The sequence below is a fragment of the Podarcis vaucheri genome, assembly GCF_965113315.1.
Source record: "Podarcis vaucheri genome assembly, chromosome: 5".
NCBI lineage: Eukaryota > Metazoa > Chordata > Lepidosauria > Squamata > Lacertidae > Podarcis > Podarcis vaucheri.
Genome location: NC_138763.1, coordinates 7889295 through 7913310, shown reverse-complemented (window position 1 = coordinate 7913310; position 24016 = coordinate 7889295). Strand labels below are relative to the sequence as shown.

Below are 24016 nucleotides of genomic sequence, written 5' to 3'. Positions count from 1 at the left end.
GAAGAAAATCACTACAAGAGATTCTGCACTGCATGGAATTAGCTCATCCCTGCACTTGACGAAGAGGATAGCTCCCCAAGCTATTCAGAAGGACAGTGTTTGGGCTGGCAGGCAAGGAAGAAGACAGAAGTCAGCAATTCCAACTGCATGTTCCTCCCTAGCAGCTGTAACTGCTGTTGAGGCTCCTGAGTTTTGTCTGAAATGGGAAGGAGAAACACCAACTGTGGCTTACTGCCACTTTTGCCCCCCCCCCATTGGTTAAATTGGTATTGAGTTAAATTGGAAAACTTTAATGTTTGCCAACAGTGTAGTTTTGTTTGTCTGACTTATGACATAATTGTTCATTTGTTGCTTATGTGACTTTGTAATGTTTGTATATTGCCTTTTCCTACTTATCTTTATTACTTTGTTCCCTGTTCTGGAATTGCAAATATTCAATGTAGAGCAGGCTGTGAAAATCAAATCCATCATAGGTGTTGAAATAAAGTTCCACATGCTGAAAATAAGAAACAAAACTCCAAAATGCCAGAGAGATTCCATTTTATTTACAGAGCAACCTCAATGCTGATGATCAGGGCGTTGAAAATTTACCTTGCAACATAAAAAATCTCTCTCTTTTTAATTACCAAGACACAGTGTGTTAGCTGGGACAGAACGGAAGTCCTGCATGGAGTTTAGACCGTTAGAAGCTCAGAGACCGGACAGATGTGTGGACCATTCATTTGAGCAGCTTAGCTACCATTTGCCAATCTAGTGTCCAGCATATGTTTTGGGAATATAGCCAGGATTGTAGTCCAAAACATCTGCAGGGCACCAGCTTGGCAAAGGCTGGCTTATACCAAAGCCCCAACAACAGAACTGCCAAGACCACCAACCACCTTCTCCAGACAGTGGGGTGAACTGTTGTGTTTCCACCCCAGAAGAACTCTCACCTTATCCCTACCCATTTCCAAGATTGCAGCCCAGAGTGAAGACGGGGAGGAGAGACAACCCCCCTCCCTGCCTTCCACCCTACAAAAGCATCACCTGCACAGGATAGAAAGGGGAACTGAAGGCTAAGCCATGAAGAGAGAAATGCTTTCCTAAGAGGATCTGAATTGTGTGTTTGACAGTTAGAAGAGGAGGCAGGACCTCTTTACTGCGGAATGGTGGGGGGAGAAGGAAGACCCCCCCCCCAACCATTTCTATGGCAAGTTTGGAGTTCCACCCTTTTTCCTGGAGCAGCTACTCAATGTGCAACATTTAGCAGCATTTTACACACGCACAAACCACCTGATTGCTCACTGAACATGACAGCATCAGGTTCAATTCTACCAAGGAGACAGGTGGAGAGAGAGAAGGGATTGCTTGCAGCAGGTACCTCCCCTCCTCCTGTCCAATAAAGCAGCACTGGGCACTCCCCACCTCTCTCTCTGCCATCCTTTGGTCCCTGCCCAGCAGAGACTTGGCACAGATCCAGCAGCAAAACGGGCAACTCTGGTCGCTTTCCTCCTCCTGCAATCCCCAGCAGGTGCTGGCTTCTGGGGCGGGGTGGGGTGTTGGAAGGGTTAACCCAACAGGCACAGCTAATGTTCACACGATGTAGGCGAAGCCCCTGCTGTACCATCAGGTTATGAAGTGGGTTGCTGGGCGGCTTACTCCGCTCCCAAACAGCTGACGCACACAGTCTGGGCACCTGCTTTATAGAAAGCCCTCCTTCCGAAACTGCTCTTGCAGGATGTCTCTGTACTCGTCAAAGCCTCCCTCAATGCGCTGCACAGTGCCATTCCCACACACCCACAGCTCCTGGCACACCAACCGGATGAAACGCTCATCATGGGAAACGAGAATCAGACCACCCTGGAACAAGAAGGACAAAGAAAATTCAGACTTAAAGCATGCCGTACCAGCCTCAGTTCTCCCAGCCACTCTGCTAGCTTCAGGTGCTAACCTGGGGCTCCTATCTCTGCAGATTTTGCAAAATATTTTAAATCTTGCAAGCTCCTTTTTGGAGAGCCAGTTTTGGCTGAAATGTGGGATATAGTTGTAATAAAAAGAGACTCCCTTATTGCCGAGGAACAGGGCAGCAAAGCTGCTCAGCTCTGTTCATAGTGCAATTAAATGGCGTAGAACAGCCTTTGCCAACCAGATGTTTTGGACTACAACTCCCATCAGTCCCCAGCAGCACAGCTGGACAGGAAGTAAGTTTCTGCACAGACACTAAACAGCTACTTGGAGGAAGATTTACCCGGAAATTGTTGAGCGCTTTGGCCAGGGCCTCAATGGTCTCCATGTCAAGGTGGTTCGTCGGCTCATCCAGAATGTAGAAGTTGGGGCTGGAAGGAAAAGGAAAAAGCAATGAATGTAGCACTGGGTTGGAAATCCCTGAAGCGAGCCACAAAGGCACTTCCTTCCTGTGCAATGATTGAGGTCATTATAAAAGAAAACAGAGGTGTGGGGGGGGGCATACTCATCTGAGCATAGTTACCAAGGCATGGTCATCTGAGCAAAAGCCACTCTGCTTTTCTGGCCTCCAGACAGGCTGGCAACAGGACGAACTGCTAACTCGCCAGAGACTCCATAGCACCCCAGCTGATGGCGGTACTCCTCCTCTGTCTTTCCTGGAACCCAAATACCGAAAGGTGTCAAAATTCATGAAGCAGCTGCCACTTACCAGCATGTTAGCTGAACAGATCCTCTCAATGCTAAGGAGTACCCATTGCTGGGGAGCAGCTACAGAAGAAGGCCTGCTTATGGGTCTCCCACCCAGAGGCATCTGGTTGGACACAGTGAAAAGCAGGTTGCTGAACTAGATGACCCTACTCAGCAGGCTTCTTATATTCTTAAGACCACAGCACTGCTGCTCTGCCAGGATTGGTGAGACCATGGTAGCCTAGTAACACACTGATTTTAGCACTGGATTAGAGGAGTGGCGTGGCATTCAAGGCACACAAATTCACAGAAAGAACCACACTTTTACTGGAGTTAACAGCTAAAAAGAGGCCCCAGATTACTTGGATAAGGATGGCAGGTTAGCTTGACAGTGTCTTTTGGTTACAGAGCAAAGTGGATTCTTGAGTGGCTGACCTCAGGAGGACAGTGGGGAAAATATTATTGGTATTTGTTATTATTAATTCAGTCTATTGCCTGCACTTGAACATCAGGGCCCAGGGCAGGTTCCAACAATTTCAATATTAAAAACAGTTCAAAACAAATTTGTCACAGGAATAAGGTCCTGAAAACATGGGCCTTGGGTCTCAAAGGTCAGGGTAGAGGAGTGTTTCTGCCTGACATAGAAACTACATTTTATTATGTTTCTAAATTCTGTTGGAAACCGCACAGAGTGGCTGGGGAAATGGAACTACCAAGACCACCCCCCTTGCTGATCTTAACACTAGAGAGGATCTGCAGAGGAGGAGGATATATTTCAGTAATTTGGGGCTCAAGTCACATAGGGCTTTAAATGCTAATGTGAGCACCTTGAATTGGGTTTGGAAACTATCTGGCAACAGATGACACTTGGGGCTTCCTGATCTGGTGAGTTACACAGTATGCACTTGAACGAATAGAGTAATACATTGTTAAGCTCCTAACTCAAGCTAGATATGATATAAAGCACATATATGTGTCTATGTGAAATACTGGGGTGGGGAGGATGAACTGCTTGTAGATCACCAATAAAGCATAAGTTTTCCTAGAGGCTGGATAGCTGAAGGCCAGGAAGGTATATTTCTTTTCTCCCAAATCTGGCTATATTGCACCCATCCTTATTTTTGTCATGTGTCACCAACTAACTCCACAGGAATCCCTACAGCTTACCTGGAAATTTCTTTGCTAGTAGCTCTGTGGCACTGATGTTGAGATCCAGCTGATCCACATGGTGCTGGCTAAAATAGCCAATCTTAAGGTTCCTGCCAAGCCAGAGCAAGGAGAGAGAATGTGTTATTACAGGAAGCAATTATGCAGCAACAACCTCCCATTTCTGAAACCACCTAAGTGAAGGAACAATGCTCTTCTTCCACTATGTACAAAAATGCTGCTGCCTGACCCTGAGGAGAGAGTATAAAAGCACAAATGGACTGTTTCTCCTTCAGCTACCAAAGGAGATCCATTTTCCACAATTCCCCCCATGCCCAAGGCAAATGATCTCTTACTGGATCTATTTGAATCAGTATGCTGAAATAGTTAGTGGAAAGTAGGTTTCATATATTAATTCCCACATATCACTCCAGTTCCTAAATCATTTGGATTTATTTCTCTTCCAATAAAGAGTCAATGTAATGAATGAAAGGGAGGAATCATACATGACATTAAAGAGAAAAGGGGTTTAAGGTGGATGATGAGAAGCTTTGCCAAGTACAGAAAACCGGACTCTTGGGCTCTGATAGCTCCTCAAATGTATTGAGTTCTTATCAAGAACTATCTACCACATTTCCAAAGGCTCCTCCCCCACCACAAGGATGAGAAACTTGCTTCTTCCATTAATAAAAGCTTCAAAATCCCTATGCTCCACATTTCAGAATTTGCGGCATCTATGTTTTGCAGTTCATACCATCACTGAGATTCTGCTGGAGACAGAAAGTAACACAGAAGCACATACCCTGAATGCTTGGCAGGAATCTATGTTGTATTCACAACTCAGCTTTCTGTGGTTTGACCCATTCACCCCATAACACTATCAAGCCCCCTTATTTTTGCTGAAGCTACCTGTGAGCATGCCTAATTCCTTCAACAGGTGCCAGGTCTCCCATCATGATCTTCAACATCGTAGACTTGCCAGCTCCATTCTCCCCTACCTAGAGGAAACAATGAATGAATAAATGAATGGACATCCTTCAGAACTCTGGGAGGGTTTCACCTGACAATGCCTATTAGCGGAAGCCCTATGCAAGTATGCAATGGGGCTTTCTCCCATTTCCTTTTCCTGCACACCCCCTGGAATTGGCTCAGCGGTGTGTGTGTGTGTGTGTGTGTGTGTGTGTGTGTGTAGAGAACTTCTAGAACAGTGTGCCAGGAAGGGGGGTGGGGAGAGAAAAGAAAAGAAAAGGGGATCATTCTGTCTGGCAAGCTGCAACCCTTGCGCAGATTGAACATTCATCATAACGCAAAATCAATTGTCACCTCTGTTTTAATTTTAATTGCCATTTCTCTGCTCAAAACTTCAAGAGAGATAATCAAAAAAGAAAACCCCTCTCCATACCACACAGATGCGGGACTCCAGGTCGGCTGAGACTGAGAGGGAGCGAAAGATGTAGTTGTTGGGCTCATAGTAAAAGTCCACTTCATCCAGTTGCAAGATGGGAGGAGAAAACTTCTCAAAGCCATCTGGGAACCTGCAGGAAAGAGAAGGAAACTGAGCACAAAAGGAAGTAGCACAAACGAGAGTGGTGGGCAGCAGGGAAAACACTTCTGTAAGATTTTACTGAATTCTTAGCACTGTTCTGACCCTAATACTTAGCACTTACAGTGCTTTCTGTGTTCAAAGCACCTCTCATACATTATTAGAGGTACAGTCTGATGGCATGTAATACATCCAATTTGCTGAAGCCAAGTAGGTCAGGGTCTAGATGGGTAATTGTCACTTTAAGTTACAAGGAATAAATCATTAATCTTATTGCAATCCATACAATAACTCCCTAAGGCAGGTCTGTACAGTGGTGCCTCGCAAGACGAAATTAATTCGTTCCGCAAGTTTTGCCGTCTAGCAAATTTTTCGTCTTGCGAAGCACGGTTTTAACGGTTTAACAAAGTCGCAAGACGTTTTCGTCTTGCGAAGCAAGCCCATAGGGAAATTCGTCTTGCGAGGCAAATCGAAAACGGAAAAACCTTCCGTCTAGCGAGTTTTTTGTCTTGCGAGGCATTCGTCTTGCGAGGTACCACTGTATTATTACCACCATGTAATAGATGCTGTGGGGAGTGGAGGCATACTGAACAAGATTCAAACTGGAGCCTTCTCAGTTTATAGCTCCATCTCTTTAGCCATCAGGCCATCCCAGTTTTTCAGGGCTGTTATGACAGTAGTGGTCAGGGACCATATCAGGAACACGAGCCACCACACCACGACATCTGAGGAAAATGGAAGTGTCCCTTCCAATTCTATAATTCTATATCTGTGAGGCAGCAGTGTGAAAAAGATGAAGTCTCTATAGACCCGGACACTTTGTCATTGGGTCATTGGCAACGGAAGTCCACTGCAGGAGCTTCTAAGTGCAGAACAGGAAATGCCATGCAGAGAATCTGCACTCTCTAAAGAGCCTGTTACCACACTTGTATCCAGGCCACTTTTTAAAAAGCCCTTTCACAGAACCCTCTGCAGAAGGTGCCTGAGGTATGAATCAGTCTGAAGCCCCCAAGAAAATGAAGAACCAAAATGAGAAACTCAAACCAATCTGTGGACATGAGATTTTTTGGAGCAGGAAAAGAAGAGGAAGGAGAACATCTTCCCCATATGTTATGGTATTGCATCCCAACCAGGTTTCAACTCGATTTGAAGTATGGAGAAGCCTTTCCAACTTGGGTGCTCTCCAAAAGTCAGTGAACTCCAGTTCCCATCAGCTCCAACCAGCATGGCCACTGGTTAGGAACGATGGAAGTTGTAGTCCAAAACATCTGCAGGCGGCACCAGGTTGGGGAAGGCAGGTCTCTTCACTTTCCATTTGTAGTATGCAACACAGTATGCTGTCCCATGCAAGTTCCTAAACCAGCTGATTTTCCACTACGAAGTTCTTGAACACACAAAGGTATCCAAGACCAACCAACTCTCGCCTTAGTGGTCATGAAGTGAGGAGTTTATCAGGACCAAGAAGGTCAAGAAAAGAATGGTTCTGGCTCACAAGGCAGAGAGCTTCCGGCTCTCCTACACCCTCTTCTGCAAAAGTCAGCTGTCTCATTTATGTGAAGAGCCACTTACTTCATTATCACTTCAGAGTCTTTGTCCACAGGTTTCAATTTTGGCCTAAGAGACAAAAGAAGGTCAGACTCATTGCAACAAAAGAGGACACAGCAATTTAGAAGCAGGGAAGGCCTCATTCACACCAGAGCACCTCCCACGGAAAGAGCCATCCTCTACTCCGGACTCACCAGAATCAGTGAAAGCAGACTGCCCCCATCCTCTTCAAGTCAAAGTTCTCCTAACTACTTGAGCAAGAGCATCTAAGCCAGCCTTGCTCAACCTGGTGCACTCCATATGTTGTTGAATGATCACTCCATTCATCCTTGGCCATTGACTATGCTGGCTGTGGCTGATGGGGGCCCAATAACATCTGGCAAGGCTGGTCTATGAGTTCAAAGACAGCAAAGCATGGGGGACCACCTGTGGCCTGGACTCAGTTTGGAAAGCACTGTAGATGCCCATAAACAACCTGTTTTCTCTGTTAATAACAAGAGTGGGGAAACTTTGGCCCCCCTGATGTTGTTGAACTACAACTCCCACTAGCCCTAGCAAGCATGGCCAATGACCAGGGATGATGGCACATTTGGAGAGCAAAAGATTCACCTCACTTGGTTTATAATAAGGCAGGAATGCTGGCCTGGATTCATTAAGTTCAACACAGTAATATATATTTTTTTTTGGGGGGGGGGGGTTCTTACGCTTCCAATCTATATACAAATTGCAAAGATTCCAAAAAGAAAATCTTGTCCAAGGAACTTTGATATCTTGGTGTCTTTGTGGGCCCTGCACTTCCAGGCCTCTGTTATCACCCCAGTCAATTTATTTTGCTTATTGATATTGATATAGATATATGGATATATATTTAAATATTTTATACCACCTTCTTGCCCTAACGGCAATCTGCAGAGCCTACAATTACTCATTCACTTATTCATTAACACCATCTTTGTGCCACCCCATAACTTACGAAAACAAAACTCTTTGCAACCCCAAAGTTAAAAGACAGTTGTCTGTCTCCAGGTAGAACTGTGCAATGCAAATATGGGCCAACATGATTGTACACCCTTGACAAATAATGCTCAATCCAACTGTTGTGGATACTCACAGCTTCTCCAGAAGTTTGAGTTTGCTCTGCACTTGAGACGCCCGGTTTGCATTATAGCGAAATCTATCAATAAAGACCTTAAAGGGAGAGAGAAGGGAAGATCAGAGTCTTTCAGGTAGGAGAAGCCCCATGCAGAGTCTCAGTCATAAGACCATGGCTCATTTGTGGACCCTAGCCACTGTTATTTCTACAGGTGCATCCTGGTGATTTTAATCAGGACGTACTTTCAAAAATGCATTGCCCTGGATGGCACCCTCTGCAATGCAATGAGGCCTAAGAAGTACCGTATTTTTCGCACTATAGGACGCACTTTTCCCCCTCCAAAAATGAAGGGGAAATGTGTGTGCGTCCTATGGTGCGAATGCAGGCTTTTGCTGAAGCCTGGAGAGCGAGAGGGGTCCGTGCGCACCGACCCCTCTCGCTCTCCAGGCTTCAGGAAGCTATCCCAAGTCTTGCAAGCCCGGCGGGATGTCCCGCGGGCTTGCAAGGCTTGCGGGCAGCAGCCTGCACCCAAAAGCTGGGGACAGCGGGGAGGCGCAGAGCCGCCACCCCGCTATTCCCCGACCTGATCTGGAGGCTGGCGGGGGGAGAAGCAAGCCTGCTTCTCCCCCCCACCATCCCCACAACCTCCAGATCAGGTCGGGGAAAAGCGGGATGGCGGCGCTCCGCCATCCCGCTATTCCCCGACCTGATCTGGAGGCTGGGGGAGGGAGAAGCAAGCCTGCTTCTCCCCCCCACCATCCCCACAACCTCCAGATCAGGTCGGGGAAAAGCGGGATGGCGGCGCTTCGCCATCCCGCTATTCCCCGACCTGATGGGGAGGCTGGGGGGGGGGAGAGAAGCAAGCCTGCTTCTCCCCCCCACCATCCCCACAACCTCCAGATCAGGTCGGGGAAAAGCGGGATGGCGGCGCTTCGCCATCCCGCTATTCCCCGACCTGATGGGGAGGCTGGGGGGGGGGGAGAGAAGCAAGCCTGCTTCTCCCCCCCACCATCCCCACAACCTCCAGATCAGGTCGGGGAAAAGCGGGATGGCGGCGCTCCGCCATCCCGCTATTCCCCGACCTGATCTGGAGGCTGTGGGGGGGGGAGCCTCCAGGCTTCAGGAGAGCCCCACCGCCAGCCCCACAAGCTCGGGGGACAGCGGGAGAGGCGCAGCGCGCCCTTCCCGCTGTCCCCCGACTTGTCTAGAAGGCTGGCGGGGGGAGAAGCCTGCTCCTCCCCGTCGCCAGCCCCGCAAACTCGGGGGACAGCGGGAGAGGCGCAGCGCGCCTTTGCCGCTGTCCCCCGACTTGTCTAGAAGGCTGGCGGGGGGAGAAGCCTGCTCCTCCCCATCGCCAGCCCCCCAAACTCGGGGGACAGCGGGAGAGGCGCAGCGCGCCTTTGCCGCTGTACCCCGACTTGTCTAGAACAGTGTTTCCCAACCACTGTTCCGCGGCACACTAGTGTGCCGCGAGATGTTGCCTGGTGTGCCGCGGGAAAAATTAAAAAAGTTGAAAGATTTTTTTTTAAAAGTCAAATTTTCGATTGGGGCGCCGTCACTAGATGACCCCTGGGGTCCCCTCCCTCCCTCCCACTCTGCGCCTCCCTCCTCCTCCTCCTCCTCCGGGGAGGCCCTTCCTGGCTCTCGGCCAAGGCTTGGCGGCAGCCACTCACTCACTCACTCGCCCACCCGTCCCTCCATCCCTGCACCCGGCCTCTCCCCCTCCGTCCCCGGCGCGGGGGCTGCCGGGATCCGTAGTCCCCTCGCCCTTGGGCTCCGCGCCCGCGCGGGGTGCGCGAACTACGTTTCCCAGCGTGGCCTGGCGGGCCGGGCGTTTTGTTTGAAGCGCTCTTCTCCCGGCCATGGAATGAGCGCAGCGGCGGTGGCTGGGCGGGCAGGGGCTCTTCCGCGCAGACCCCGCGCAGCCTGCCTGCGCCCCCGCGGAGATCGGGCGGCAGGATGGAGCCCGGGGATCCCCGTGGAGGCAGAGCGGCGGAGGCTGCCCCCCAGGTAGGGCTGCGTCGGGGGGGTTTTATTTTTGCAATGCTGCATCCGCGCCGGAGGGGACGCATCGGACCGCGGGGAGACCCCTTGGCGTGCGTGCAAGGCAATGCATGCATGCAGGCATTGCATGGAGTGCAGTGCAATGCAATGGCAACGCGGCGCCCTGCATGCATGCATGCAACTTCCACCGGCGCTCCGGACTTGGCAGGTGAGGGGGGTCCCCAGTGGGCGGCAGAGAGAGCCGGGAGGGCGAAGGGGAGCCGGGGGGGAGCAGCGCTGCTCCCCGAGCCGAGCCCGGGGGGAAACTTCGGCGTCGTTGTGCCGGGTGTTGGAAGCGGAGGCTGGCGGGGGCCCCTCACCTGCAAAACCTGGTCGCCTCTCATATATTTCGTGCATTGCATTCATCGCCCGCTTTCTCCTCCAAGGAGCTCCCGGGGGCGCGCGTGGTTCTCCCCGTGTTATCCTCGCAACAACAGCCCTGCGAGGTGGGTCAGGCGAGTTGCCCAAGGGAGCACCCAGGGATTGTCCTGGCCAGGTGGGGTGATTTGAACCCTGCTCTCTGCCCGGTCTTCGTCCTCATTTAGTCCCCACATGTGCATGACTGAGGTTTTCCCCCCTCGTCTTGGCTATGGTGTGAGTCTGTGCTGTTAATTAATGGGGTTCTGCCTTTGGAGAAGATGAGCCAGCCCTCAAGGAGGTGATTATGTAATTTGCTAGCAATTCATGTCCCTCCCGGCGTGACGCTGCGCGCTGACGTCACGGGGCTGTAATGGTGGTGTGCCTCGAGATTTTTTTCATGAAACAAGTGTGCCTTTGCCCAAAAAAGGTTGGGAAACACTGGTCTAGAAGGCTGGCGGGGGAAGAAGCCTGCTCCTCCCCGTCGCCAGCCCTGCAAACAGCGCGCCATCCCGCTGTCTCCCGACATGGTTTGGAGGCTGGCGGAAGGCTTCCTCCAGCCCCAGCCCCGCAAGTTCCCAGAGCGATGCCAAAGCTGCGCGCAGCTTCGGCATGGCTCTGGGTCCCGTTCTGGGGGAGGGGGAAGCTCGGGCTTCCCCGCCCCAGCCCCGCGCCTGGCGGGGGGGGGATAAATTTTTTTTGCCTTTATTTCCCCCCCCAAATCTAGGTGCGTCCTATGGACCGGTGCGTCCAATAGTCCGAAAAATACGGTAGGTCAAATTGCTTTCTTGCAGGTGCCACTGAAGTAATACGGGGGCCCTCAGGTATAGTGGGGGTTGGACCTGAGGAACAGAGCACATTCTGTGTACTCATAGGCATATCATTCAAAACCCACTCACATGTTTCTCATTCCAGTTTACACAGAAGATTGTAAGCCTGTGGGCCGTACCTAGTGAAGTCTCAGAAACATTGGCAAGTCGGGGTGGAAATGGGTTCCAGTGGTCTTCCTCCATCTCACCCCAGTTCTCAACATCTCACCTCTGTGACCCCAGACCTTGCAAAAAAAGGTTTCAAATGCTTTGCAGGGGAAACTGATCTTTGAAGCAGAATCACACAAAATGTACACATGGGAAGGTAATCGGCGTGGAGTCATTGCACACAGGACGTTGTCTTTCTTGTCAACGATCTTCTATTTATTTTAGGCTGTCACACAATTAAAATGTGTGAGCTGATTCACCATATGAATTTTAATCAATTCACTGTGCATTGATTTGCATGCTAAAGGGGGGGGAGGGACCACGACACATCCTTTGGTTTAAGTGATGTGCACGTGTCACAGCAGGGCATCAACTGAGGCATGGAATGCTAACACAGAACCCAGAGGTGCACGGGCACCCATAGGGCCTTCCCTGCTGCTCACAGGGTTGCAACCACACATACTCCTGAGATTTCAAGGGAGGCATTACAGCTGAGGAGTTAACTTGAAAAAAAGTGAACATACTTTCCCCCAAGCCTAATTGCTGTTAGGAAAGGGAGAATATGGCTTGGGGGTGGGGTAGTTGTAGTGCACATATGGTTTCTCCGATCTGCAAATGTGCCCACAGACCCATAAAGGTCGGCAATCCCTGTTTTGAGGCATCCTGCCCTTTTTTAAAAAAGCAGTGCTTCCCATCTGCAGATTTTATAAATATTAAGTATTGTAACATTGCATCTAGAAATTTAAAATCTACTGACTGATTTATAGTGAAGATTTGAATAATAAAAAAGAACTGATTAAATCTGCTGTGCATTCCTAATTTGATTAGGTGCAGAGAAAACTAACAGCCCTCACCTAAACTCACTAACCCAGGTATGAGTGAAGTACTGTGTACTGAATGCTGAAATCCACATGCAAAGAAAAAGGGTAGAGAATTGTGCTGGGCACAGGATTTGGCCTCTTGAGAATCTCATGCTTCTTTCTTTTTTAAAAGCAAGTTTCTAATCTGTAGGGCTGCAGAGGCGCGCTTGAAAGTCTGTATGCAATGGCTGCTGAAATCTCAGAAGTCATAGGCATGTGGCCAAATTCGGTGGGTGGGGCTTCATTCACCCCTCCAGCTTCTTATTTATCCTCGTGGCCAGGAATTCCAGAATAAATTACGCAAAATAATTTGGAAACCACAGTACAAATTATGTGAAAAGCAATTTTGCACAATGTCAACATAGGTCAAAAATTTCACTTTTACTGGAGACAGAAACTGTGGTGGTCTATCAGCCTCAGCCAGAGAATGAGCAGTGGTCAGGGAGGATGGGAGTCTAGCAATATCTAGATGGCTTTAGGCTCTTAATATTGACCCACTCAGCGAGGCTATATCCCTAAACCCTGATCTGCTCCCCGAACCATACCTGGATGTGCTCTCGATACTGTTGCTGAGCCTCATACTCGCGCTGCTGGTTCTTCAACCGCTCTTCTTTGATCTTGACGAAGTTCTCAAAATCGCCACGATAGCTGTCGAGCCGCTGCGAGTGGAGGTGGATGATGTCAGTGGCCACGGCGTTCAGGAAGTTCCGGTCGTGGGACACAACCAGGATGGTTGACTGCCATGTCTGGAAGAGCCAGCAACCAAGAGGCAACCTCAGCAGTGTGAAAATTTCAGACAGATCAAGGAGGACCTAACCTATTTATTTCTCACCATAGCCTCTTCCCACTTTTCATCAAAATGCTAAGGGAAACAAACCAAAGCAAACCAGAAGCACAATCTGGAAAAATATTATTTTAGCTTCCAACAGACCTGCAAATAGTTCTCCAGCCAGATGATAGCCTTCACATCCAACATGTTGGTCGGCTCTGGAAGTGAACAAAAATCAAGTTTTTTGGCAAGGGACTTAGCAATTAAGAAATTATTTCAATTAAAAAGCACCCGTTCTCCAAACAGGAGGGAAGTTCTTCGACAAAGTGATGATGTAACTTTGTGGTACAGCATATGCTGTGCAATTAAGCATCCTGGGTTCAGTCCCCCACGAAAGCATCTTAAGTACCCCAAGAAGTGGAGGAAAAACATCCTGGATATCTGCTAACCAACAGTAGTGAAGGTAGGAAATTAGCTGGGCCATTGAACTCAAGGTGCCATCAATTAAATTTCCCTTGAGAGGACTTGGTAGAGAGGTTTCACTTGTATTTTGGGTCTGATTACAGACAACTGTGCTAGACCCATAATTCAAAGGGTCACACATCTCTCTTAGGATTGGCAAGTGTCCGCACACAATGCAAAATCTCTGAACTTGAACAACTAAAAAACAACAACAAACAAACTCCTAGAAATTCCAAAATACCAAACACATTTCTAGAACCAAAAGAGGGTCTTTTTATCAACCTGTTAGATCCCAGAGGACCTAAGTTGATCTGCTGGGGATAGATGGACGTGCTTTGCTGGAAAAGAGTTGGACTAAACAGTAATTTGGTCTTCTCCTGTTTTATGGGTCAACAGAGACCACCACTTACAATCTTCTGAACAGGCTATGCTCCACTTTGGGGCCAAGATCTAGGAGTTTATATCACATTCCGTGAATTTTTCAGACTGTGCAGCAACTATGAGCTCACCTTCCCTACAGCACAGACTTGTATGATGGTACAAGGTCTACATGGCTTTGCCCCACAATCTATTAATATATTTCACTGAACTGCCAATATCATCTAATCAGTTAAATCTAATGTGCATTAATAAGCTTTGAGTGCTTATTAAAATGGAGGGACACTTTTAATATATGTTTAGAACACAGAACCAAACAGAAACATGGTGCCAGTTGATCTGGATTGGATCAATTGTGTCATGGTCCTCTTGCTCTGGACTGGATTAATTCAGAGCAAGAGGACAAGGACTCAATTTAGATCTTCCTTCAATCTTGCTCTTTTAGCCTTCAAATTATGGTTAGAAAGCCAACTTCAAACCATAGCTTCAAGCAATCATTTTGAGGCGACCTGTTTGCTTCATTTACCACTGCAAGTTTACCACTGTAAACTTTGGCAAGATCAACTTGGAAATGAACAACGGAACCCCAACAGTTGAGGGTCAAAAAGCTAAAGGTAAAGGACCCCTGACAGTTAAGTCCAGTCACGAACGACTCTGGGGTTGTGGCGCTCATCTCGCTTTACAGGCCGAGGGAGCTGGCGTTTGTCCACAGACAGTTTTTTCTGGGTCATGTGGCCAGCATGACTAAGCCACTTCTGGCGCAACAGAACACCGAAACCAGAGCAGCGCATGGAAATGCTGTTTATTGAGGGTAGCAGCACGTGGAACATTGCATTTCACATTTGGAGAATACTGTGTAGTATGCACTTTCTTCTCCCCCATTTGCCTCCAGACAATACTTACCATCAAGCAGGAGGAGGTCAGGCCTGAGAACACCAGAACCAACAGGACAAGGAGAAAGGGATGGAGAAAGCAAGAAAGAGAGGCAGACAATCAATATTAAGGCTCAGTTTGAAGGCTACTATGAAGTTGTTTTGAAAGCATTTTCTCTTACAACGTGGGATGGCATAAGCCAACAATGACTATCCCATCCAACTTCAGCTGTTTTTGTTTAGATGTCTTAGATTTGCTGGGTTGACAATTCCCACTCAGCCCAGGAGTTTGTACCATTCAAGAACACAGCACATCAACAAGACATACCTGGCAAAAAGGGCACGAGCTAAAGCCAGCCTCATTCTCCAACCACCTGAAAACTCTCTGGAAAGAAGGAACATACATCAGATTCCCTGTGCCAGGTGGGCACCCATCAGCCTACAGATACAGCAGGCAGCCTTACGGTTCTCAACAATATAAGGTGGAAACTAGAGGCATCCCAGCTCAATCTATTGTCTCTCTACCCACATCCCCTGCCCAAATTGTAATGTGAAGCAAGTGGTTACCAAGCTTTCCATCACCTGGTATGTACACCTCACCCACAAAAACCACCTGACCTGCTAAGGTAGAAAGGAGGAAAAGCTAGGACTCCCAACAGCTCAGATCATAGCAGAAAAAAGTCAAAGCTCTGGTAGAGATCACTTACTTGGTTGTCTGTTGCTGCATCTTTGCACTGAATCCCAGCCCAGCAAGAATGACAGATGCTCTGAAAAGTGGCACGGGGGTGGGAGGGAGAAGATAAATAATAGAATGAAGTCAGTAAGTTGGGGGACAAAGTATTTCCCATGAAGAGAAACTGTTCTGCACTTCCAATTGGCTGAAAGATCTATATGTCGCTCTGAACGCACTCAAGACTGTTAACGAGAAATTTAAAGGCACAACACCCATCCGAGATGTGGTGCTGGAGTTTACTCAAATGTAAACAGACAGAGAAAGAAAGGAAGATCAGCAGCAAGCTTCACACCAAAATATTACCTTTACCAGCTCAAGCTGAATGTGATAATCAGTTGTGCAGTTCTCCTACCCAAGCAGTTTTAACAGACATCTGCCTCAGAAGCTGCCAGTCCAATTGGCAGAATTTATTTATTTCCTGACATTTAAACCCAACCTTCCTTCTGCAGTGGAACCCCAAGATTGTGCACTTGTGGTTCCCACATAGGCACACCCTGGGAACTGTTTCAACTCCCCATTTCCTTTAAAGTAAATGTAATTCTTTTAATGATTATAAAGTAATCAGTACTGCAGAGATACAATCCCTGGCCCTCTGAGCAAGACTCCAACATGCAGTTGGAGAACAGAAAAGTTGGAGAGGTGTTCCAGCTTGCCCTTGAATCTGACCCCTGCACCCTTTCTGTAACATACTAATATCCTGCTTCAATTACATCCATGGCCTAAACGCATGTCTTGAAGGGAGGGTGGAGGCACAGCTTGGAGAGTGGCTGGCATGCAACCTCTTCAGCCACCATCTCACCCCTCAGGCAAGAAGTGTGCCTCAGTGGGTGGCTGCTCAGGCATGCCTAGAAGAGTGGCTGGCACTCAGCCTTCTCCTCCTCCCAGACTCGCTTGGCCAAGTGGTTGGGCTTTGTGAGCAGCTAACACATCCCTGTTGCACAAGTTATGCCACTGCTGCTTCCCTGTGGCACGCCTGGCCGAGAAGTGCTTGGCTCTTTGTAAACAGGCGAAGACTTGAGCTGTTCGATTCCACCAGAGCTGGAGACCAGCATGGGACACCAAGGGCAGATCATGGTCAATTTATGGGCAGATCAGCAAGGTCAGAAGCCAAATTCATGGTGTGTTCACCTCAGCCCTGAGGTTGTTGACAGGTGCCCCATCAAGCAACCTACTGACACAAGCCCGGCAAAAAGGACTGCACCTCCTAACTGGATTTGAAAGCCAGGGTTTAGAACATCATACATCCCAAATCCTGGCAGCCATTCAGAAAATTTCTGTCTTTGACATCTAATAGACAACTAAGCAAATGGCTGAAGATATGCATTTGCCACAACTAAAATGAGTGGCATCTTACCTTGCTGGGGCCTTGTCTGCCTCAATCTCTTCTAGCCTGGCATAGATTTCTGACAGTCGAGCGCCTTCAGTGCCTTCTCCCCTGAAACAGGACATAAGAACAGTGTGTCAGTTTTCTGGGTGGTAAGAGAAGGTCCGCTCGGTACCAGAGGACGCTTATGTCTGAGCTAAGAAATTTGGGAAGGTAGCATCAAGACTAGGATTACCTTCCAGAATTGACTCGGGCTGTCAGCTCCTTCTCCTCCTTCAGCAGACTCTCGCGGGTGGTATCGCACTCTAGCACGCTCTGCAGGGCTGGCGTATCATCCCCCGCCACTTCCTGCTCCACGTGGAGGATGCTGATGTGTGAGGGTATGCGCAAGTTATTGCTGGCAATCATCTTCAACAACGTCGTTTTGCCCAACCCGTTCCGGCCCACCAGGCCATATCGCCGGCCATATGCCAGGTTCAAGTCTGCACCAGTGAGGAGAACACTGAAAGGAGAGAACACACACACCCTTATAACAGTCAGTGTTACCGGCCCATTGGAGTCTCTGCACAAAGCAGGTTGCTGTCCTCCCAGACTACAGAGAGCATGGGAAGTAGATGAGGCAGAGTGTCAACACCTTGTGGGTAGAGCTACAAGTAGGCTAGCTTAGGAAGCTCTCTCTCTCCCCACCCCCTTTCTACTGCTTTGCTTTTAGTTTCTGCTCACAAGTAGCATAAATCCAGCCATCACACCACCCAGCGCTGGACTTCCTTCTGCCTTCAACTACAGAGGCAGAACTTAGCCATCACAGCTAGTATTCTGTCAAATACCTCCTGGCCTCCCAAGCTTCCAACAACTTCCAAACATACTATTTTATAAACGTGTACCTCACCCTTCGGTGTAAAACATTCCTGCAATAGCTAAAAGCCATAACATGCAAATAACACAACAGCAACAGAAGAGATAAAAGCAAGGAGAAACAGGAGCAGTAAAAGATATTGAAGGCCTTGGAAAATAAAATGCTCTATGCCCAGCACAAAAGACACATTATAAAAGGTGCTAGATCAGGCTCTCTGGGGAAAGCATTTCATAATTGGGGAGCCACAACCACAAAGGCCCTGTCCTCAGTTGCTGCCCGTCATTTTAGACAGTGAGGGCACCCAGAGGAGAGCCTTCAAAGACTGCCCAAGTATGCAGGCAGGCTGACAGACACCAAAATAGAAATTCCCCAGCTCTCAAGCCAGGTAGAGTTCTAACAGGATAACTGCCGGCACTTTGAATTGCAACAAGAAAAAGGCTGTTTCAGTATTAGTAAGATGTTCAATGCTCAGTTCCAGTCATTGATCATGTTTTTTAAACTATAACTGCATACAGGCAGCCCCATGGACAAGCCTGGCAACAACCTGAGCACCACCTGCCATTTCAGAGGTTCCCATTCACAGCTGACAGGCATGTCTACCCCACAAACTCTGGGTGCCCATCAGCCTGCAAGCACTCACCGCTCACCGAAGGACACGTCGAAGTTCTCAATGCGTACATCGTAGGATTTGTTCTTGCCTGATGTCTCGAGACGAGTTTCCTTCTTGCTGGCTGCTTGGCTGGCAGATGCTTCTTCAAGCACCCTGACATCAGGCAAGAAACAAAAGGGACCATTAAAGCAGCGGAAGGCAAACATTTCTTCCCATTATTTGGAATGCCTTACTCCTACCATGAAAACTTGATTCTTGTATGTAGGCTAGAACCCATCTCCCTGGCACAGTAGTTTTCTACGTGGATAGGGAGAAGAATAGTTTCATTTGGTGGCCCTGAGACCTAGTATTTTGAGAGACGGAAAACTCCTAAGAACCCTGAAGATGTAATTTTGTATTGAAAAGCAGCCAGCCAACTCCATCTTCCCCAGGATCTCCTTGCCTCCTGGCACATCCATTGGGTCAGTATTTCCTCCACCCTGTGCATCAGTACTCTAGGCCAGGAGCAGAGAACCTCTGGCTCACCAGGCCTCCCTATTTGGCCCACAAAGCCATTTTGACCAAACCACGCTCAAACTAATAGCTGGGCCAAAAAGGGAACTGCAGATTGGTGGCACTTGCAAAGCCCTTGGTGAGGTACTTGTTGCTCCAACACACAGTGCTCTCTGCAAGCACCTTTGATCAGCTGAGTCTACCCAAAAAATACAAGGCAAGATAACCAGCTCTGGCAGCACAATTTTTGCACATGTCTACGATATCCAGCTCCAGGAATTTTGAAGTTTTTGCTGCCAGCCTCCTAGGAATCTCCCGTGGGGTCTGAGAAGCAGGAACCATGCCCTCCCTGCTCAAGGTTGATAAGACTTTTCACTCACAATGGGCTTCCAGACTTCATAGAATCTCGGTCCTGCTTCTTAGTCTGCTTTGCTTTGAGGCGAGCCTCTGCTTTCTCCAGCTTCTTGGCATTCACTATCTGCAGTGCAAGCGAGGGAGAAAGAAGCATCAGAGGTTGAGTCACTGGGATTAGGTTGCGCCCCCCGCCCCCAGCACAGTTATGCTACATCCTATTCCACCCAACTGCAGCACACTGCAGAATGGAATATATGGACTGAAATGGAGCAGAGGGAGACAGAAGAAGCCAGGATGCAACATGCCAGTGGTAAGCAAGGTGGTGTCCTCCAAACGTTGAATTTCAATTCTCATCAGCCCAGGAAGCATGGCCAATGGTCAGGGATGATGGGAGCTGCAGTCCAGCAACACCTGGAGGGACCATGTGGGCCACCCCTGATCTAGAGAGCAAAGGGGTCCTTGCTACCCTAACAATATAGCCTTAGCTGGCTCAGCAGCTTGGAGTCAACTGACCCTCCAGCTCTGGTTCGCTTACCGAGTTCTGATCTCTCTTGAACATCAGCCCTGGCAGCACATCCAAGCCAGAATCTGAAATCAAGCAAGAGAGCAGTGAAAATGCTGCTTACAAGAGCTTCAGCACCAATACAGTCCCTTCCTCCACTGTACCCTGCTTAATAAAGCACCGTAGTTGGTATTGTTGTTGCACTGTTGGCACCTGTCTGTCGAGAGACAATGAAGTACACCTTTGGCAGTAAAGTCAAACCGCTGCGTTAGCAGAGTCAAAGTGACCTCTGCAGGGTGGAAGTCTGGGCAATCAGTATGGAGATCCTGGGCTTCCCAGCCTCACTGATGTGGTCCAAAGGAAAACAGAACAATGCATTTAAAACCAGTTTGGCTGCAGGAGCCAAATTTTACTGCAGCAAAGAATTATAATAAGCTTAGGAGGCTTTAATTTTTTTAAAAAAAATTCAAAATTAAGCAGAAGACTGATCAACAACTACTATCCAATGGCAGCTAAACAGAACCTCCAGATCTAAAGACAGTATACCTGTTGCATGTGGACAGGGGAGTGGGGCAGGCAAACTACTGCCTTCATGCACCACTATCTAGCCAGCCACTGTATGGATCCCTGGTCTGATCCAGTAGGGGAGCCCAGATGCGACAGGCCCTTCTGCCAGTGCTACTCACCATAATTGTCTGTGATCTTTGAAAGCTGAATGGGGGCATCCAGGAGCACCTGCCTGCTACCCTGGGAGTTTTCGCTGTCCCTGCCAGACACAAGATAATTAGCTAAGAGACCCTAAAAAAAGTTTCTCTCTCAGTCATTATTAATACTTCTCACAGAAACAGCCTCATACGATGAAAACAACAGTCACACAGTCCAATATCCTGCCCTCAAACCCTGGGAAAGCAATAGAAAAGGAAACATGCCTAAAACCAGGAGCTGCCAGAGCCCTCTGCATAATCTAGATCCCCACTGGCTGCACTATTGCCATTTGTTTGGTCCCCTCTGCCTGCTCTCAGCTTCACCCACTCAGTATCAGTCAAAGGGAGCATACATATGGAGAGTGTTGTACATCCGCTGGCAGATAGCACGGATGTCCTCATCGTCCTTCGAGTCTCTGGCCACATCTTGCAAGAGCTCCCCGACTGCTTCAAACAGATCATCCACTGACTCAAAGTCTGAGCTGCCGCTGTGCAGGACCCCTGTGAAAGGAATGCAAGGCACCGTTAATGCATGGCCAAGTCCCTTGCCGTTCCTTTGGGCTTGGTCAGCTACCAGTAAGAATAGGGCCAACGTTCCAACCTGGCGCATAGTTTATACTCTGATATTTTATGTGAGTGGTTCATAAATCTTTTAAATAAAGAACTAAACATTTACTTCACCTCTTGCATGACCAAAGAACCTTTAGTTGGATGACTTTCCCACACCATGCTGTCAGACAACAAAATTGTTGCTTGGGAATACAAGGGGAGTTTCATGATCACTCATCTCAGAGAATCACAGAATTCTCAGGAATCTTTTGCCAAATGTGGGGCTCAAACCTACGATCCTGAGATTATGAGTCTCATGTTCTACGGACAAAGTTTTCCAGTGATAGGAAGAGAAAATTCCCAACCAACTGGGATAGGAGTAAAATACTTCCCTCTTCACCTTTTCAGTGAAAATGCCTGAGGAAGGAGGTCTTACTGTCTTTAAGCTTCTCCAATCCTATCCTGCCTAGCCAGTGGTGCTGAGCTTCTCACAGATTATTATTTGGGGGAGAACAATTTTAGTTGAACAACATGGCCACAGAACTTACTCTTCATGACTTGAAAGGGGTAGAGAAAGAGGATAGCTGGGTATTGCAGATTAAAGTTTGCTTCCCTTAAATTTGCATAGGTGGATATACACTTTTGCTGAATGGAAATCCTGGACCATTGACCTAAGACTCAAGTCTGTTAGTAAGCAGTAATTCAATTTATTAAGGTCATGGGTTTGAGCCCCACTCTGGGCCAAAGATTCCTGATTTGCATGGGGTTGAACTACATGATCCTCGTGGTCCCTTCCAACTCTACACCACGCCTCAGTTTGTGAAGCAGTCTCTGGGCCTTGGGCTGATCCATACCCTGTGATGGTTTCCCAGAAAAATACCTTCCTAGACCTTGAAAGGAAAGGAGAAAGGAAGTAGGAGGATAAAGAACAGGCAAAATGTTTCATCATTCTGGAACTCTGAGTCCCAATCAGGGAAAGAATGGATTCAAGGCTTCAGAGATGAGGTGATGTATCAAAGCTGCAACGCTAGGCATACTTATGATCGCCGAAGAAGAAGAAGAAGAAGAGGACGACGACGACTTATCTGGATGTAAATCCAGTTCAAATCTATTGGGCTTATTTCCACATAAGCATGTTTAGGATCAGGGCTGAAACTGAAATAAATAAGAGTAAAGTTTGCTTCCTTTAAACATGTCTAGTTGGATAGAAATCCTGAACCACTGACCTAAGACTAAAGCCTGTTAATAAGCAGCCCATGATCTATTTTCTGCTCTGCCAACTTTTGCCTCTGGCCTGCCCCACCACTGGTATGTGGCCCTTGGGTGCTCGCCTCAGGCTGAAAATGGTGAAGCTGGCAGGTGAAGACTTTTTTGTTCAAACAGGCTTTTAGGAACTGGCTGCTTTCAATGAGAGGGCTGGTGCTGTACTGTTTTTAATTCTGATTGTTTGCATGGTTCCAATAGATTTTTCCAAGCATATACATATAACACACACACACAAACACACACATATATACATGCATATATTACTTTACCATATATACTTTACTTGTACAGTGGTACCTCGGGTTCCGGAGGTCCATTCTTAACCTGAAACTGTTCTTAACCTGAAGTACCACTTTAGCTAATGGGGCCTCCTGCTGCCGCCGGAGCCCGATTTCTGTTCTTATCCTGAAGCAAAGTTCTTAACCTGAAGCACTATTTCTGGCTTAGTGGAATGTGTAACCTGAAGCATATGTAACCTTGAAGCGTATGTAACCCGAGGTACCACTGTATATATATTCTACTTCTAATAGTGTTGGTTTTTAAAATGATTTTCCCCTCATGGTTCTCGTTTAGCGGTTCTCATTTTTATATGAAAGCTGTCATGAGCCCCAAGGAAAAATAAATAAATACTGTACAGTATACAATAATAATTTCTTGCCTGTCATTTAACAACAAGTCTGCCGTTACCTTTGGAGACCCCCTCAACCCCCCCCCACCCAATTAACTCATTGAAATATATATATATCTGTCACTTGACTGGTTTCCAAACAAGGGAGGTGGCGTTGCTGATTTGTTAAACTGGGTGGCTGACAGGTCCTCAGCCTGAACCACAAGTGTCTCTTCAGGCTCAAATTTGGGGAGAAGGCGCTTGATTCCTTCTGAGTAGGCAACGTGCAGGAGCAGCAAAGGTTCTTGGGATGCAGAAAGGTTTTTAAAACTATTATTGAAAGAGAGATTTGCAAGGGGGTGGGCACGTTTTATAAAGCATGTTTCCAGCTTTAAGAAGCCTTGTGGCGGTTTGAGCAATCGTGTGACTACTGTGTGTGTGTGTGTGTATGTATATGCATGTGTATATGTATAGACACACATATGTATGGATATTGATATGCGTGCACACACGCGCACGCGCACATGCACACACACACACATATATATCTATGAGAATGAAATATATGATATGTGGGTGTCATTACTTGGGACCTTCGTTCCCGATAACACACACACACACACACACACACACCCCATGGGTGTAGCTAAGGGGGTGGTGGCAGAGGGGGGCACTTGCCCCCCCCATCAAGTAAAACAATAGAAATAACTAATTGACCAGTTACGCCGGTTGTGCCCCCCCCCACGAAGTCCTGCCCCCTCCCTACCAAAAGTCCTGGCGACGCCCATGACACACACCCGCATAGGGGCCTCGCATCCTACACAGCCGACACGAGGGGAGGCCAAAGTGGAAGAAGGAGCGGAGGGCCAAAGACCCGCTTCGCTTCCTCGCGCCGCCCGCCTTCCCTCGCCATGGCCACCTCAGCCTTGCGGAGGGAAGCCGGGGACAGCCGCGCTGAGGGAGCCCGGCTGGTCTCGGCTGTGCTGAGGAGAAAGACGCCCCTCCGCCCGCAGCCCAGGCCCCCCCGCTCCGCCCTCGCCTCAGCCTCACCGGTCACGTAATCGAACATCTCCCCGTCGAGTTCCGGGAACTCCCTCCGCAGGATCTCGGCGCAGGAGGCCGCCATCGCCGCCCGGCCTCTGCTGGGCCTTCCTCGGAGCCCGGATGCAGCCTTCGGACTCCGAGGCCGACGCCGCGGTGGTCGATGGGAAATGTAGTCCATTCGTGGGAGGAAGGAGATCAGCCGGGCGCAAAGGAGGTTGGGAAAGAGAAGCGGGGGGGGGGGGGGTTTGAGGGGCCAATCACAACCAATGGCCCCCTTTTCCAAATCTGCAATATCCTAG

The 24016-nt window shown here is 48.4% G+C and overlaps 1 protein-coding gene across 2 annotated transcripts; it reads right to left on the bottom strand.

The window, feature by feature from the left end:
* Positions 1–523: 523 nt before the first annotated feature.
* ABCF3 (ATP binding cassette subfamily F member 3) lies at positions 524–23885 on the bottom strand. 2 transcript variants are annotated; one of them, XM_082224139.1, is made up of 21 exons: positions 23724–23885; positions 20605–20752; positions 20234–20313; positions 19581–19633; positions 19072–19169; positions 18230–18352; positions 16969–17235; positions 16764–16844; positions 15384–15443; positions 15005–15061; positions 14708–14730; positions 13127–13182; positions 12741–12941; positions 7977–8053; positions 6890–6934; positions 5180–5312; positions 4687–4775; positions 3799–3890; positions 2468–2600; positions 2228–2315; positions 524–1839 (listed from the first exon to the last, which is right to left on the bottom strand). In XM_082224139.1, exons 1-21 carry the CDS (start codon positions 23797–23799, stop codon positions 1681–1683), a joined length of 2139 nt encoding a protein of 712 aa, XP_082080265.1. In that variant the 5' UTR covers positions 23800–23885; the 3' UTR covers positions 524–1680. The 2 variants fall into 2 exon arrangements, with proteins under 2 accessions (XP_082080265.1, XP_082080266.1); XM_082224140.1 differs by lacking the exons at positions 19072–19169; positions 19581–19633; positions 20234–20313; positions 20605–20752; positions 23724–23885 and having other exon boundaries at positions 18237–18352.
* Positions 23886–24016: the final 131 nt, after the last annotated feature.

Bases quoted from the DNA above. Each gene is read 5' to 3' on its own strand.
- ABCF3 (XM_082224139.1), bottom strand. From the start codon at position 23,799: ATGGCGGCCTCCTGCGCCGAGATCCTGCGGAGGGAGTTCCCGGAACTC. The intron at 18,353-19,071 runs GTGAGTGAAAAG...GCCTGATGTCAG, and splicing joins ATGAAGTCTGGAAGCCCATT to GGTGCTTGAAGAAGCATCTG. The intron at 8,054-12,740 runs GTATGGTTCGGG...TCTCCCTTTAAG, and splicing joins AGTATCGAGAGCACATCCAG to GTCTTTATTGATAGATTTCG.